This window comes from Paracoccidioides lutzii (assembly GCF_000150705.2).
Source record: "Paracoccidioides lutzii Pb01 unplaced genomic scaffold supercont2.3, whole genome shotgun sequence".
NCBI lineage: Eukaryota > Fungi > Ascomycota > Eurotiomycetes > Onygenales > Ajellomycetaceae > Paracoccidioides > Paracoccidioides lutzii.
The window spans coordinates 598,954-611,905 of record NW_015440949.1 but is presented as its reverse complement, the minus strand read 5'-3'; the positions used below and the strand labels follow the sequence as shown (position 1 = coordinate 611,905).

At 36.4% G+C, this 12,952-nt stretch overlaps 3 protein-coding genes across 3 annotated transcripts; 2 read left to right on the top strand and 1 right to left on the bottom strand.

Moving 5' to 3' along the window:
* Window positions 1-7,186: 7,186 nt before the first annotated feature.
* PAAG_01504 (hypothetical protein) lies at window positions 7,187-7,792 on the bottom strand (the record flags this gene model as incomplete). Its single annotated transcript, XM_002796450.2, has 3 exons — window positions 7,187-7,243; window positions 7,304-7,351; window positions 7,391-7,792. The coding sequence occupies 3 exons, from the start codon at window positions 7,790-7,792 to the stop codon at window positions 7,187-7,189; spliced, it is 507 nt and encodes a 168-aa protein (XP_002796496.2).
* A 1,736-nt stretch (window positions 7,793-9,528) lies between these two features.
* Window positions 9,529-10,557, top strand: PAAG_11288 (hypothetical protein; the record flags this gene model as incomplete). The annotated part of the gene is made up of 2 exons (XM_015846962.1): window positions 9,529-9,857; window positions 10,149-10,557. The coding sequence occupies 2 exons, from the start codon at window positions 9,529-9,531 to the stop codon at window positions 10,555-10,557; spliced, it is 738 nt and encodes a 245-aa protein (XP_015703384.1).
* A 127-nt stretch (window positions 10,558-10,684) lies between these two features.
* PAAG_11287 (hypothetical protein) lies at window positions 10,685-11,385 on the top strand (the record flags this gene model as incomplete). The annotated part of the gene is made up of 2 exons (XM_015846961.1): window positions 10,685-10,812; window positions 10,857-11,385. The coding sequence occupies 2 exons, from the start codon at window positions 10,685-10,687 to the stop codon at window positions 11,383-11,385; spliced, it is 657 nt and encodes a 218-aa protein (XP_015703383.1).
* Window positions 11,386-12,952: the final 1,567 nt, after the last annotated feature.

Sequence of the window (12,952 nt, the reverse complement as noted above, 5' to 3'; positions counted from 1 at the left end):
TCATCATCATCATCATCATCATCATCATCATCATCATCATCATCATCATCATTACTATTAATATTATTATTTAAAATATGTATAATTAATAATAATATCTACTTAATTAACTAAGATTTTTATGTTATAAAATTAATATATTAAAATAAATTTATAGTAAAAAGATTATTATAATTAAATAAAATAATATAAAAAATAAAAAATAAAAATAATTAAATTTATTATATTAAATATTATTATATAATAAATAATATATTAAAATATAATTTATATTTTTAACTAAATTATATATATAATATTTATTTAAATTTATATAATTTTATAAATCAAATATATTAATATATATTTATAAAATAGATTTATAAAATAGTTAAATTTTAATTATATTATAAAAATTAAATTTTTATATTATTTATATATATATATATATATATATATATTTTATATTTTATATTAAATATTTTTAAAATTTAATTTATTAAAGTATAATTCTTTAAACTTTTTTAATATAAAATTAAATAATAATTTTTAATACTATTTTTTAAAATTTAATATTATTTATTATTATAATATTTTTATAATCTGATACATAAAATAAATAAAAACTTTAATTGAATTAAATAATTGATAATAAAATTAAAATTTATATTTTTATTATAATTTTATTTTAAATTTTTAATTTTTTATTAAATATTAATTATAAAAATTATATATATAAAAAATTTTAGTATTTAATAATTTATTTATATTAATTAATTTTTTTAACTTTTATTAATTTTTTTAAACATAAACTTTAATTTTAAACTTTGAATTTAATTATTAAACTTTTAATCATATTATTAAATTTTTGAATTAAATAACTTTATCTTAAAAATAATAGTATTATTTTTATTTTCTAAACTAAAAATAAATTAATTTAATTTTATTTATATTAAATTAAATTAAAATTTTTTATTTTTTTTAAAAAAAATTTATATAATTATTTTTAAATTTTTATAGTTCTTTTAAGTAGATATAAAATCAATAATAAAATTTATATTATTAATATATTTAAAATTTTTACTCTATATATAATAAATAAAATAAGTAAAATTAAAAATTATTAAAAAATTTTTAATTTAATATTAATTTTTTTCTATTTTAATATATTAAATAAAAGTTATATATTTTTTTTATAGAATAAATAATTTACTTTATTATAAATTTTAATAACTTTATATATTATAAAATTAAATTATTTAATATTTTTAAACATAATTAAAAATATTATTTTAAATTAATAAATATAGTTATAAAAATAAAATATTAATTTTAATATTTAAATATTATAAAATATTAATATAATTATAGTAAAATTAAAATTTATTTTTTAAAATTATTTTATTATTATTAATTTAAAAATCTAATATTTAAAATATTTAAATATTTTTAAATAGTTAAATAATATTACAAAATTTTTAAAAATATAAAATTTAAAATAATTAAATAAATTCTAAGTTGATTTAAAAGATAATAAATAACTAAGTTAAAAAATAAAAATAGATTTAATAATAAAACTTAATACTAAAAGTTAAAAAGTATTTTAAAATATTATCTTTTAATTTTATATTAAAAGAAAGATTAAAAAATTACAGTTTAATAATTAAATAAAAATTTTAAAAATAATCAATATATAAAATATAAAATAAAATTAAAATAAAAGTTTTTATTAATAGAGTATAAAAAAAAATTTCTATAATATGATTAAAATTTAAATATAATTATTTTAAATCTTGTATAAAAAAATTATAAAATATTCATATTATTATATTATTATATGAAATAATAATTTTATTTTTTATATAATGATAAAATAATTATCTCTTTAAAAAATATTATTACTTTATTAATTATATAGTAATATTTTAATATATTTAAAAAAGAAGAAAAAATTAATAAAGATTTTATATAAATAATTATTTAACTTATTATTTAAAAAATAAATAATTTAATTTTAATATATTAAAATTATTAAAATTATATATAAATTTTTACTTAATTATTTATATTTTTAATTACTTAAATATTTTATTAGTTTTTAGATTATAAGCTTATTTTTTTAATTAAATTTAATTATTTAACTTTTTATTAATCAATCTATATAATAATTAACACTATTGATTTTATATTTTAATATCTTATAATTTAAATTATTTAGTTTAATAATAAAAAATTAATTAAGTTTAGATAATATAAATTATCATAAAAATATTTTTAAAATTTAATCTACTATTTAGATATTTTATATTCAGTTATTAAATATTAATTTTTATATATTTAAATTTAATAATTTTAAAAACTATAAAATTTTTATATTAGTTCAATATTTTATAAAAAAAAAACTTTTTATTTTATTTTTATTATAGTATTTTTATATAATATCAAAACTTTTTGTATTAGTATTTGTAAAGGGTTAAGCTCTAAGAACTAGAGGCTAGTCCTCCTATATAACAAGGACAAATTGCTTGAGAAAGGGAAGAAAAGAATGAGATGAGAACTCAAGCTTAAGCAAGCTCGTGTAGCATGATCATGTGCACACATGTGAATGATGACTAGGCTGAGTCAGCCAGCCAGAGCAAATCTAGAGGTTCAACCCCTTATAGTATTTTACTTTTATATTATTATTATTTAAAATACTTTATAAAGAAATAAATTAAATTATATTATTATATTTTATTTTATAAAAATTTAATTATTTAAATTATTATTTATTATTATTTATTATATATATAAATTTTTAAAATTTTTTAATTTTTTTTAAAAAGATTCAGTAATTAATTATTTTTAATTTATATATATATTTAATTTATTATTATTTTTAATTTTTAGTATTTTAATATTTATTCTTCTACTCTTTTATAATATTAATTAAATACTTTTCATATTTTCATTTAGTACTTAATTAATTTATATTTGATGTTTTCACATTTTTTAAATACTCAGAAGATATTATTTATTAAAGTATATAATAATAAATTTGAAATGTAACTAATAAATCAATATTTTAAATATAATATTTAATTAATAAGTATATATTGAGAAAACTCTCTATAAAAAAGTATTAAATTTAACTTCAAAAAAAAAAAAAACTTAAAATATCTTATATATTAATTGAAAAAAATTTCAGACAGTCAAATATAAATTAAAATGTTTAAAAAAATATAAAAAAATTCTCAACTTATAACAATAAAATTAATACTTTTCATATAGATAAAACATAGTCAAATGATTATACTGTAATGTCAAAACTTCTTATACCAGCTTCTTGCCCTTACACTGCTTATCAAGGCATTTTGTAAAGGATCAGATTATTTAACATCATAATTTTCTCATTCTATGAAAGATTAGAGGTAAAATTTATTGTCATTTATTCATGTCTATAAACACTCTGAATTCTCTAAATTTCTTTCAAGAGATTCAGTGATTAGCTACTATTCAATTTCACATCTATGTTTTCACTCATGCAATTCTCCTCTCTTCATAGCACTTGAAACATCTATCCTCCTATTCTCTTATGATACTAGTTATAGTGCTTTTCACACTTTCTTTTAACACTTGGTTCACCCACATCAAGTGTCCTCACATAAACTATTGTTAGGGAGTGAATGCGAGCTGCATAAGAAGGAATCCTCTACGTTGCTAACTGCTATATAATGAAATACTAAGCTTGGTGAGGGAAAAGGGGGTGCTGGGGTCTGCACCGTCGCCATTCAGTGCAGCAGCGCAACTGAAGATACAATCCATATCCATAACCTGTACAACCCGGGGCCTGGCACAGGGGAAAGCGTCATTCTCCTCCTTCGCAGAGTGATCACCGATACCGGGAATGAAAGACAAATGGTAGTAGGAGACTTCAACCTCCACCATCCGCCGTGTGGAGGAATAGGTGTTGATCAAGACGCCGAGGTGGAGGAGCTGGTCCTTCTCATGGCCGACCAGCAACTAGAGCTCCTGCTTTCCCCAGGCTGTCACATTTGACGAGCGCGGAAGACAAACTACAATTGACCTTGCTCCAGGGACGCCATGGGTACATGACAGAAGAGCTCTCTGCGGAGTGAGGGAGGAGCTCTACCATCAGTCTGATCATCTACCGGTTGCCACAAAGATAATGACAACAGTTGAGGCGAGCGAACCGCCGAAACAACGACAATGGCAACGCACATATACGCGGACACTGGAGCAGGAACTGGAGAGGAACCTAGGATGTCGACTGCAGAGCACTAGAACTAGTCCAAGCAATAACGAGTGCCATTGAAGCCTCTATCCCGAATGCAAAACCAAGCGACCGCTTGGTCCCCGGCTGGACTCAGGATTGCAAGAAAGCGCGGAGGACAGCAAGACGCCTTCGAAGATGATACCAGAGGACACACCTCGTGAACGACTGGGAAGCATACTGCCAAGCCCGCAACTATAAAGGAAGACTTATCAAGAAAACACTCTACGATGCCTACCGGACAAGAGTCAGAGAGATGACCGATACTCCAGACGGACTTTGGGAAGCTGGCAAGATGGGACCGAGGACGAGGGACAAGACAGGCGTTCACACCCCCTCTGCGTAGGAGTGATAATAGTCTAGATCACCATCACCAAGCCAAAGCCGAGATGTTCAAAGACGCATTTTTTCCCAACCCCAACCAGAGGCGGATCTGTCCGATATCACAAACCGAAGATACAGCGATCAGCTCTCCTTTCCCCCTATCACATATCAGGAGGTAACTCGGGCGATCAGGTCGATGGCCGCCAAGAAGGCACAGGGACAGGACGGCATCCCGGCACACATACTTCAACAACTGCTCCCTCACCTAACGCCCATTCTATTACAAATCTTCAATGCATCACTGGACCTACAATACTGCCCAGCACACTTCAGACAATCCAAAACGGTGGTGCTACCCAAGCCCAACAAGAAAGACCTGTCGGAGGTGGAATTGTACCGTTCGATAGCCTTGCTGAATACCCTTGGTAAAGCCCCGGAGACTATCCTGGCACACAAGGATCGCTCAGGGCGGTCGAAGAACACCAGCTCCTTCCACGAACGCACCAAGGAAGAAGAAGGGGGTGTCAATGGAACACGCGCTCCATGGACTAATGGAACTGATCTACCAGGCTTGGGACAACGATCAAGTGGCCAGCCTTCTCCCGCTGGATGTATCAGGCGCGTTTGACCACGTCTCACACCCCCAGGCTTTTGCACAACCTGCGCAAGAGAAGGATGGATGAAAGAATAGTCGGATGGGTAGCGAGCTTCTTACAAAACAGAATGATGACCATACAGCTCCGGAAGCACACAACAGAACCCCTCCACGTAGAGACTGGAATTCCACAAGGATCCCCAATCCCTCCCGTGCTCTGCCTTTTCTACAATGCAGACATCCTGGAAGACGCGCCTCTCTGGGTGACTGGAGCCGCAACCGGAGGTTGGATCGATGACATCTACTTCTTCACCAGCAGCTACACCACTGACGAGAACTGCAGAAAGTTAGCAAGAATGCATGAACGGGCCGAGGCATGGTCGGCCACACATGGGTCAAAGTTCGACCTCAAGAAATACCAATTCACCCACCTCACGTGAAACCCAAGGAGACACTATGTACAACAGACCTTGGCCATATCAGACATGACTCTTGCTCCGATGAAAGAAGTCTGCTACCTGGGCGTCATGTTGGACCAGCAGCTACGGTGGGGCCCCCAGATACAGCACATCGACAGCACAACTTTACCGTCGCTAAATGCCTTGAGATCCCTGGCGGGTTCAACGTGGGAATCAGCTCTTGCCACGCTACGGCAGGCATACCAGGCCATAATGGTTCCACATATCACACATATGCTTGCTCCGTGTGGTACACTCCACGCGGGGAAAAAAGGGCTCACACAGAAAATGCTGGCGACCCTGGACAAGATTCAACGAGAAGGAGCAAGAATCATAGGAGGCGCATACCGAGCAGTGTCAGGTGCAGCCGTGGATGTCGAACTCTTCATAACATCCCTACATCTCCAACTGGAGAAATGAGCACATGAAGCGGCACTGAACATCCTTACTGGCAGCCAGTTCCAGGACGAAGAAAACAACACCTAAACTCGGACCCCACCTGCACGCGGAGCATCTTTCGCCAGCCCCCTAACACACCTCTACAACAACCATTGGAAGAGAAACTGGGAGCGGGAACAGTCGACGGCCTGGAGTTGCGGATCCCATTCCCAACAAAGCCATGGTGGAAGGCACCTACGGTCACTACTATTATGGAAGGTCGAGAAGCTGCGGAATGTATTGCAGAAACATATAACCAGCAGGACCACTAGCAATATACACTGATGATAGAGATATACACAGGAAAGTGGAGGCAGCTGCTGTGGCGCCGTCGATCTTTGCACCCAAGATCTCGCTTACCTCGGCAAGGACACAGCCACCATCGTTTTGTGCGGCAGAACTTCTTGGCATCCCGCCTAAACTTAATTTTAACATCAAGCCGGAGCAAAGTGGTGATTTTTACGGGCAATCAGGCAGCCCTAAAGGCCCTCCAGAACACCCAGAGATCATCTGGCCAGTCCATACTTCTGAGAATTATCGACAGTTTGAAAAAGAGCCAACTCACAGGGTCTCGAGGTCAAATTCCACTGGATCCTGGCGCACCATGAATTCGCAGATAAACTGACAAAGGAGGCGACTGGATGCAGGCAGGTTATTTTCTCAAGAATGGCTCACTCATGGTCAGCTCTGCTCTTGAGGGAAATAATGCTCGTTCTCTCAACAGTTCTCATAGCTGAATCTGTACGCCTTCATCTAGACTCTTCTTCTATTCCAAGTTCATTCAAAAAAGACCCATTGGCTTTTCCCCTCTTTATTCAAGTCCTAATTTTGAAAAGACTATTGCTCTTGATGTGCTGAATCTAATAGACCATCCATGTTAGCCACTGCATTATTTTCATCATCAGACGTTCCATCAATGTGCTCATCAGTCCCTTCTCATGATGATACATATGGAATGAATGTGGTGGATAGTCATTCAACCATGTCATAGAGCTGTGCCAGCGTACTTGCAAACATTACTGAACGGACTATGTGGCATGAATGAGACTCTCAGTCATCGGGAACAAATCAATGATAGTGGCCTTTTTCATTATTCATGCGTGACACGGTAGGATTCGATCAAGTGCAGTAGAAAAGATATGCTTCATCAAGTTTCCCTGTTGCACAATCGGCTTGCTGCATTAGAGATAATGAGATTTAGAATGAATGCATGTTTGTTTGGTGCAGAGCACTTACCAAACAGTCCCGGAAGCCAAGAACTATCCCCTCCTCCTCGTCCAGAACCTTTTTTTTTTTTTTTTTTTTTTTTGGTTCATCAGTGACTGGAATGTTGTGGGTCTCTGCTCGATCAAAATCTATCCAAACAGCTCTTTCTGAATCATCTTTGACAATCATCATGTTCCTAGGCTTTGGATCTCTGTGCTGTACTCCTGCCTCATGAATCTCCCGTAGGCCTTTGATAAAGTTGGCCATTCGTTTTTGTGAGTAGTTGTGCAGATGGATCATCTCAAGATTCGGTATGTACTCCAGAAAAATAGCGCTGGGAAGGTATTTATCATGAAGGAACATTTTCAGGTAAGGTTGACATGATTGCGGGTCGAACTTCTCCGTCATTCCAAAGAAATGAGGGATGACTCCACGTCCACACAGCCCTCGCTCCTTTAGTCGTTGATAGGCAGTGGACTCAAGCACATGGATATCCAACTCACGATCCTTTCGGCTCATAGTACCGTCGTGGCCCTCGACCGTGATGCTGTTATCATCAGCATCAGCACACAGCAATCAATCCTCAGAGGATCTGACTTACCACCTTCATGACACATATCTGGCCACAAACCATGACAAGGAATATCACAGAATAATCAGAGGCAAAAAAGCTTTGTCTTGAAAACAATTTCGGAAGGGTTGATATTGTTTAACTCCATCATTACCTAGATCCTCTCAAAAGTGGGCTCGGGGTCTCTGAGCGAAAGATCAGTTTGAGACCTTCAACGCTCAAAGAGGAGAGAATCACGTGATATAACTTGACTAAATGTCCGTAACGGCAACAACTTAAGGAGGAATTACACATGGCTGGCGGTTATGAGACACGAGCGACGTAACCTTTTTATTTGTTCAACGCTCCATTATTTCCACACAACCCCACACGGCCCTATCCGAAGAACCAAGAACCGCAAAAAATGGGGAGGGTGAAGCTGATTTCTGGAAACTTATAAGACTCCGATATTCTTCATCATCTCACGGTGAATAGAGAACTCATCCAGACAGATGATGAAGCAGGAGAGTGACTGATGATCCTTCACTGTCATCTCAGATAATAATCCATGATGGCGTTGACTGGAAACTGGCATTGTCCGAAAAGGGTAATAGCGCCTATCCCGCAAGCAACCACCCCGTACACAAATAATACCCCACAGAAACTGCCTAGCTACGGCATCGCCACCGCCCGTGGAACGGGGGTATATAAGGAGAGGCTTCTCCAGGCCCCTGTTTCGTAGAGCATCTTAGTATTTCGTTGAAGTAGCTTAACCTAGCTGGCAGTGCCTAGATTGAAGCCGGAACCCGTTTTTGATAGAAAAACTGGCGAAAAATGTGTAATTTTTTTGAGAAGAAATTATTAAAAACTTAACTGATTTTATCTATAATAAAGAAATTTTTCTCATACAATTAGGATATAGTTCAAACTCTCAAAAATATAATAGATATAAGATCAAGCTATTTGGCACGTAAAAGAAGAATAGATTTGAGTAATATTTTTGATTTTTTGAAGAGAAATCAGAAGAAAATACACTATTAATATTATTCTAAGAGAAATCTATAGATCTTATTAAAAACATAACAGTTTAATCAGATTTAGTTAAAGTTCAGTTGAGTTTAACTTTAAATCTTAACTGAGTTCTATTAAACTTGTTAAAGAATTAGTAGAAGCTAAATCCATTAAGATGTTTATATAAATATGCACTTGGTTTTAGCTTGCTTTTGTTCTCAGCTATACTCAGTTAGTTCTAATCTTGCGTTCTGTATTCTATAGCCCCTATTTACCAAGGCGGTGGCTCAATCATCTTCGCATAAGCCCCTGACTATCGAAGCTCCGCCCTTTTATAAAGGAAGCCTGATCCTCCCTACATGATCTGTCTTCCTCTTTCCTTCTTTAACGATTCCTTTTTGTTTTCATACGCGTTAGTTATCAGCTGTTCTCAGCAACTCGCCCGCTACAGCTAGTTCGCGTTATGCTATTGCGAAACCTATAGGGTTGGGGCACGTGATCTGGGGTACGGGCTGTAGGCTCTGGTTCCTTGCTCAGTATCCGTTCCACCCATCATAATTTCCACTATTCTGCATTTTTGTTCCCGTGTTTGCTTCTCATTCATCACATAAAATCAGCATACCAACCTAACTTTTCTTCCTTTACAACTCCTAGTTAACCTCACATCAACTCAACGGTCTTTTAGACTATCAAAATGGCAGGACTTTCACAAGAAGACCGCAACATTATCAAGAACCATCCTCTAACTGATTCAGTCGATATTTTTCGACGCATGCTTCAGGAAGTTGAAAACTACTATGAGTTGCACCTAGGCGCTGTCGATAGCCTTGACCAACTCTATCGGGGAGTGACTTCAGCACTCCTCACTGCTTTACAGGGAGAGGGTGCGGCTTACAACCTTCGCTCACGGATGAGTGATGATGGAAATGTGGCGTCTGATCTAGCACACTTAGTCAAGCGCCTCCAAAACCCAAAAGGAAACTTCACTTCAGGTACAATGAGTATCGCCTGCTGGTATCCCTGGTGATGGCAGTTGGGCTCAGTTTCCTGATCCTCCTACGCAGAATAATGTCCTCACCTGGTGGTTTCATCTTCAAGAAGACCTTCTCTCAGAATCACGCAGCATCTACTACACCACAGTGAGCAAAGCAGATCTTACTGAATCAAAGGCAAAATGACAAGTTGACCTTCTTTTGCGAGCTAGAGATGAGAGTCTCTCACAAAACAAACACAACTGGAGAGACATCCTGGTGATTGGTGAGCTCAAAAATCTAAGGAAGAGATCAAGACCAAAGCCACACTGCTGCAGATCAGCTGCTGTGTGCGTGAGGTCTTTGCTGCGCAGCCCACCTGGAGGTTCATTCATGCATTTGCTGTCTGCGGGACCAAGATGGAGGCATGGGTGTTTGACCGCTCAGGCCCCTACAGCTCACGCATCATTGATGTCTTCACAGACTCAAAACAGTTCTTTAAAGTGCTTGTGGGCTACACCATGATGAGTGATGAGGAGCTGGGACTGGACACCTTTATTGCTAGAGATGAAAGTGGCAACAAATCAATAACTGTCAAAGAGCCTGGGAACTCAGAGGAAAAGAAGGTGCTGCTGGGTAGAATGCTTTCCTATCAGCATGACATTGTGTGTCATGGAACCACATGTTTTCTTGCAAATGATGGACAAGTGAAGGGTGTAGCCAAATTCTCATGGGTGTCAGACAAGCGATAGCCAGAGGTGGAACTCCTCAAGCTGGCAGGTAAGAAGAATGTCCAGGGGGTTGCCAGGATCATTGGCCATGGTGTTATCACTAGGGTTGCTGACATGCGCTGCGGCCTGACTTTTGACAACAAGCACCATGACTTCAAAAGCTTACCCTTCAGCAGAGCCTCCTCTGCTCATCAATCTCAGCCACTCACTGAGGGCTGCCACTGAGATATTCATCAAAAGTCATCATCCAGGAAGCACATATACCCAGACAAGAAGGTGCAGCTGTCCAAGTGAGCACATTTCATCAATCAATCATCAAGGGACACCCAGAAGAATGAACTAGCTTTCTCCATTCAGTCAGCACGCAAACCAAGCATCTTTGACAGGAATGATGAGGAACTCTATGACAACTGTGTTCTCCAGTGTCTTGTGATCTCACCTGCTGGCTGGCCAATCTATGACTACAGATCACCCTTGGAGCTTCTCACAGTACTTCATGATGCAATAAAGGCGCACCGGTCTCTTTACCTGGATGGGAACATTCTTCATTGGGATATTTCAGAGAACAACATAATAATAACTGATCCAGACAAGGCAGATGATTACTCAGGAATGCTAATTGATCTGGATCTTGCTCAAGAAGTTGGGAGTGGACAAAGTGACTCACAGCACCGCACTGGTACAATGGAGTTCATGGCAATTGAGGTGCTGTGTAATATTGACCATACCTATCAGCATGATCTTGAATCATTTTTCTACGTGTTTATCTGGCAGTGCGCCCGTCATGGTTGGGGGAAGGATAATAATCCTAGGGATAGTAAACTTCGTGCCTGGTATACTGGTAGCTAAGAGGACATTGCAAATGCCAAGTATGCTCATATGAACAGATCTGAAAATCTTGGATTTGAATTCATTTTGAGGGAGTTCCCTCCAAAACTTCATGGCATTTTACCACTCTGTCAGGTCCTACGAGACATTCTCTTTCCTTACAATGACAAAGGAATTATCATTGATACCCCGCAAGACCCACACCACTTATATGATCCAATTTTCAAGGCATACGATGACGCGATATCTTTGGTTGGATGTCAAAGTGATTAGATAACAGAGGTCACGGTGCCATCACTTTGTTGTTAAAGTTCACATGTTGCGATGGAATGTTTCGCAGCTGCCATGAAAATAGTGATGCAACATATTCCACCACTCGATGAGCACCCCTATGCCCTAAACCCCACGATACTCAGGCTACGCCTTAGCGCTATCGAGACACTATCGAATGACGCCATCAAGTCAGTGCTATCAAGGTGTTGCCTCTTCTCTATCTGTATAGCCCCTATCCGTATAGCCCCTATTACAAAGATGCTAGTTCAACCATCTTCGTACTGAAGCTCCACTCTCTATAAAAGAAAGCTCAATTCTCTACATGATCTGTTTTTCTCTTTTCTCTCTTAATGATTTCTTTCTGTTTTCACACATGGTAGTTATTAGCTGTTCTCAGTGGCTAATCTGTTACATTAGAAATCGTTTCAATTCATTCCTTCTTTATAGAAGAAAAAATTGAGATTTAGAGAGCTAGCTTCATTAAAGCTCTACACACAGTATAGAGCTGCTTATGAATGAAGAGATTTAATGCATCTCTATGAATAAATCACAGAAGATACTGAGTGTTACGGCTGCAATCTAGGCGCAGATAAACAGATGTTCAATTGCCAACCAGGTAAGCTATTTCTATGAAATACTAAGATGCTCTACGAAACAGGGGTCCGTGAAAGGGTCTACCCCGTTTCCACTAGCGGTTGCTATGCCGTAGCTAGGCAGTTTCTGTGGGGTATTTGTGTACGGGGTAGTTGTTTGCGGGGTGGTTGATTGCGGGGTGGTTGCTAGGCCATCTACAGGGCTTTCGCCTTGCCCTTCAAGAAGGAAGAGGCCCGGAAGACTTGTTTTAACTTATTTGGTTTCTTGCCAGTTAGTTCACGCTCCAATCAGAAGTGGGATTTCATTTGACTTAGCCAATTAAGTGCTGCGTCATTCTTTCACTCACCATCAAATTTCAGGTGATCCGGCAGGTCACCAGGCTTGATATAGCCTGTAACTTGGGTCCGGAGGAGTCATTGATGTCTTTGTAGGTTCCACCGTAGCAGCCACTAGGTTGCTCTCCAATTCCTGGATCCGGTCTATATATTCTCGTTTTGTCTGATTCAGGTCTTCCGCGAATGCTAAGGCGTTCTTTGTCGTACAATCTTGGAATTCATCCAACATCTCCAACCTTCTCTATTCCGCCTGGGCTCGCCAGGATGTGAGAATTCGCAAGCATTGGTCAACGAGGGTGTTGCGGACAAGAAGTTTATTTGACTCAGGCGCATACCCAGAAGCCATGCGGATAGCTTTCATCATTGCTTCAGGAATGGACTGCATC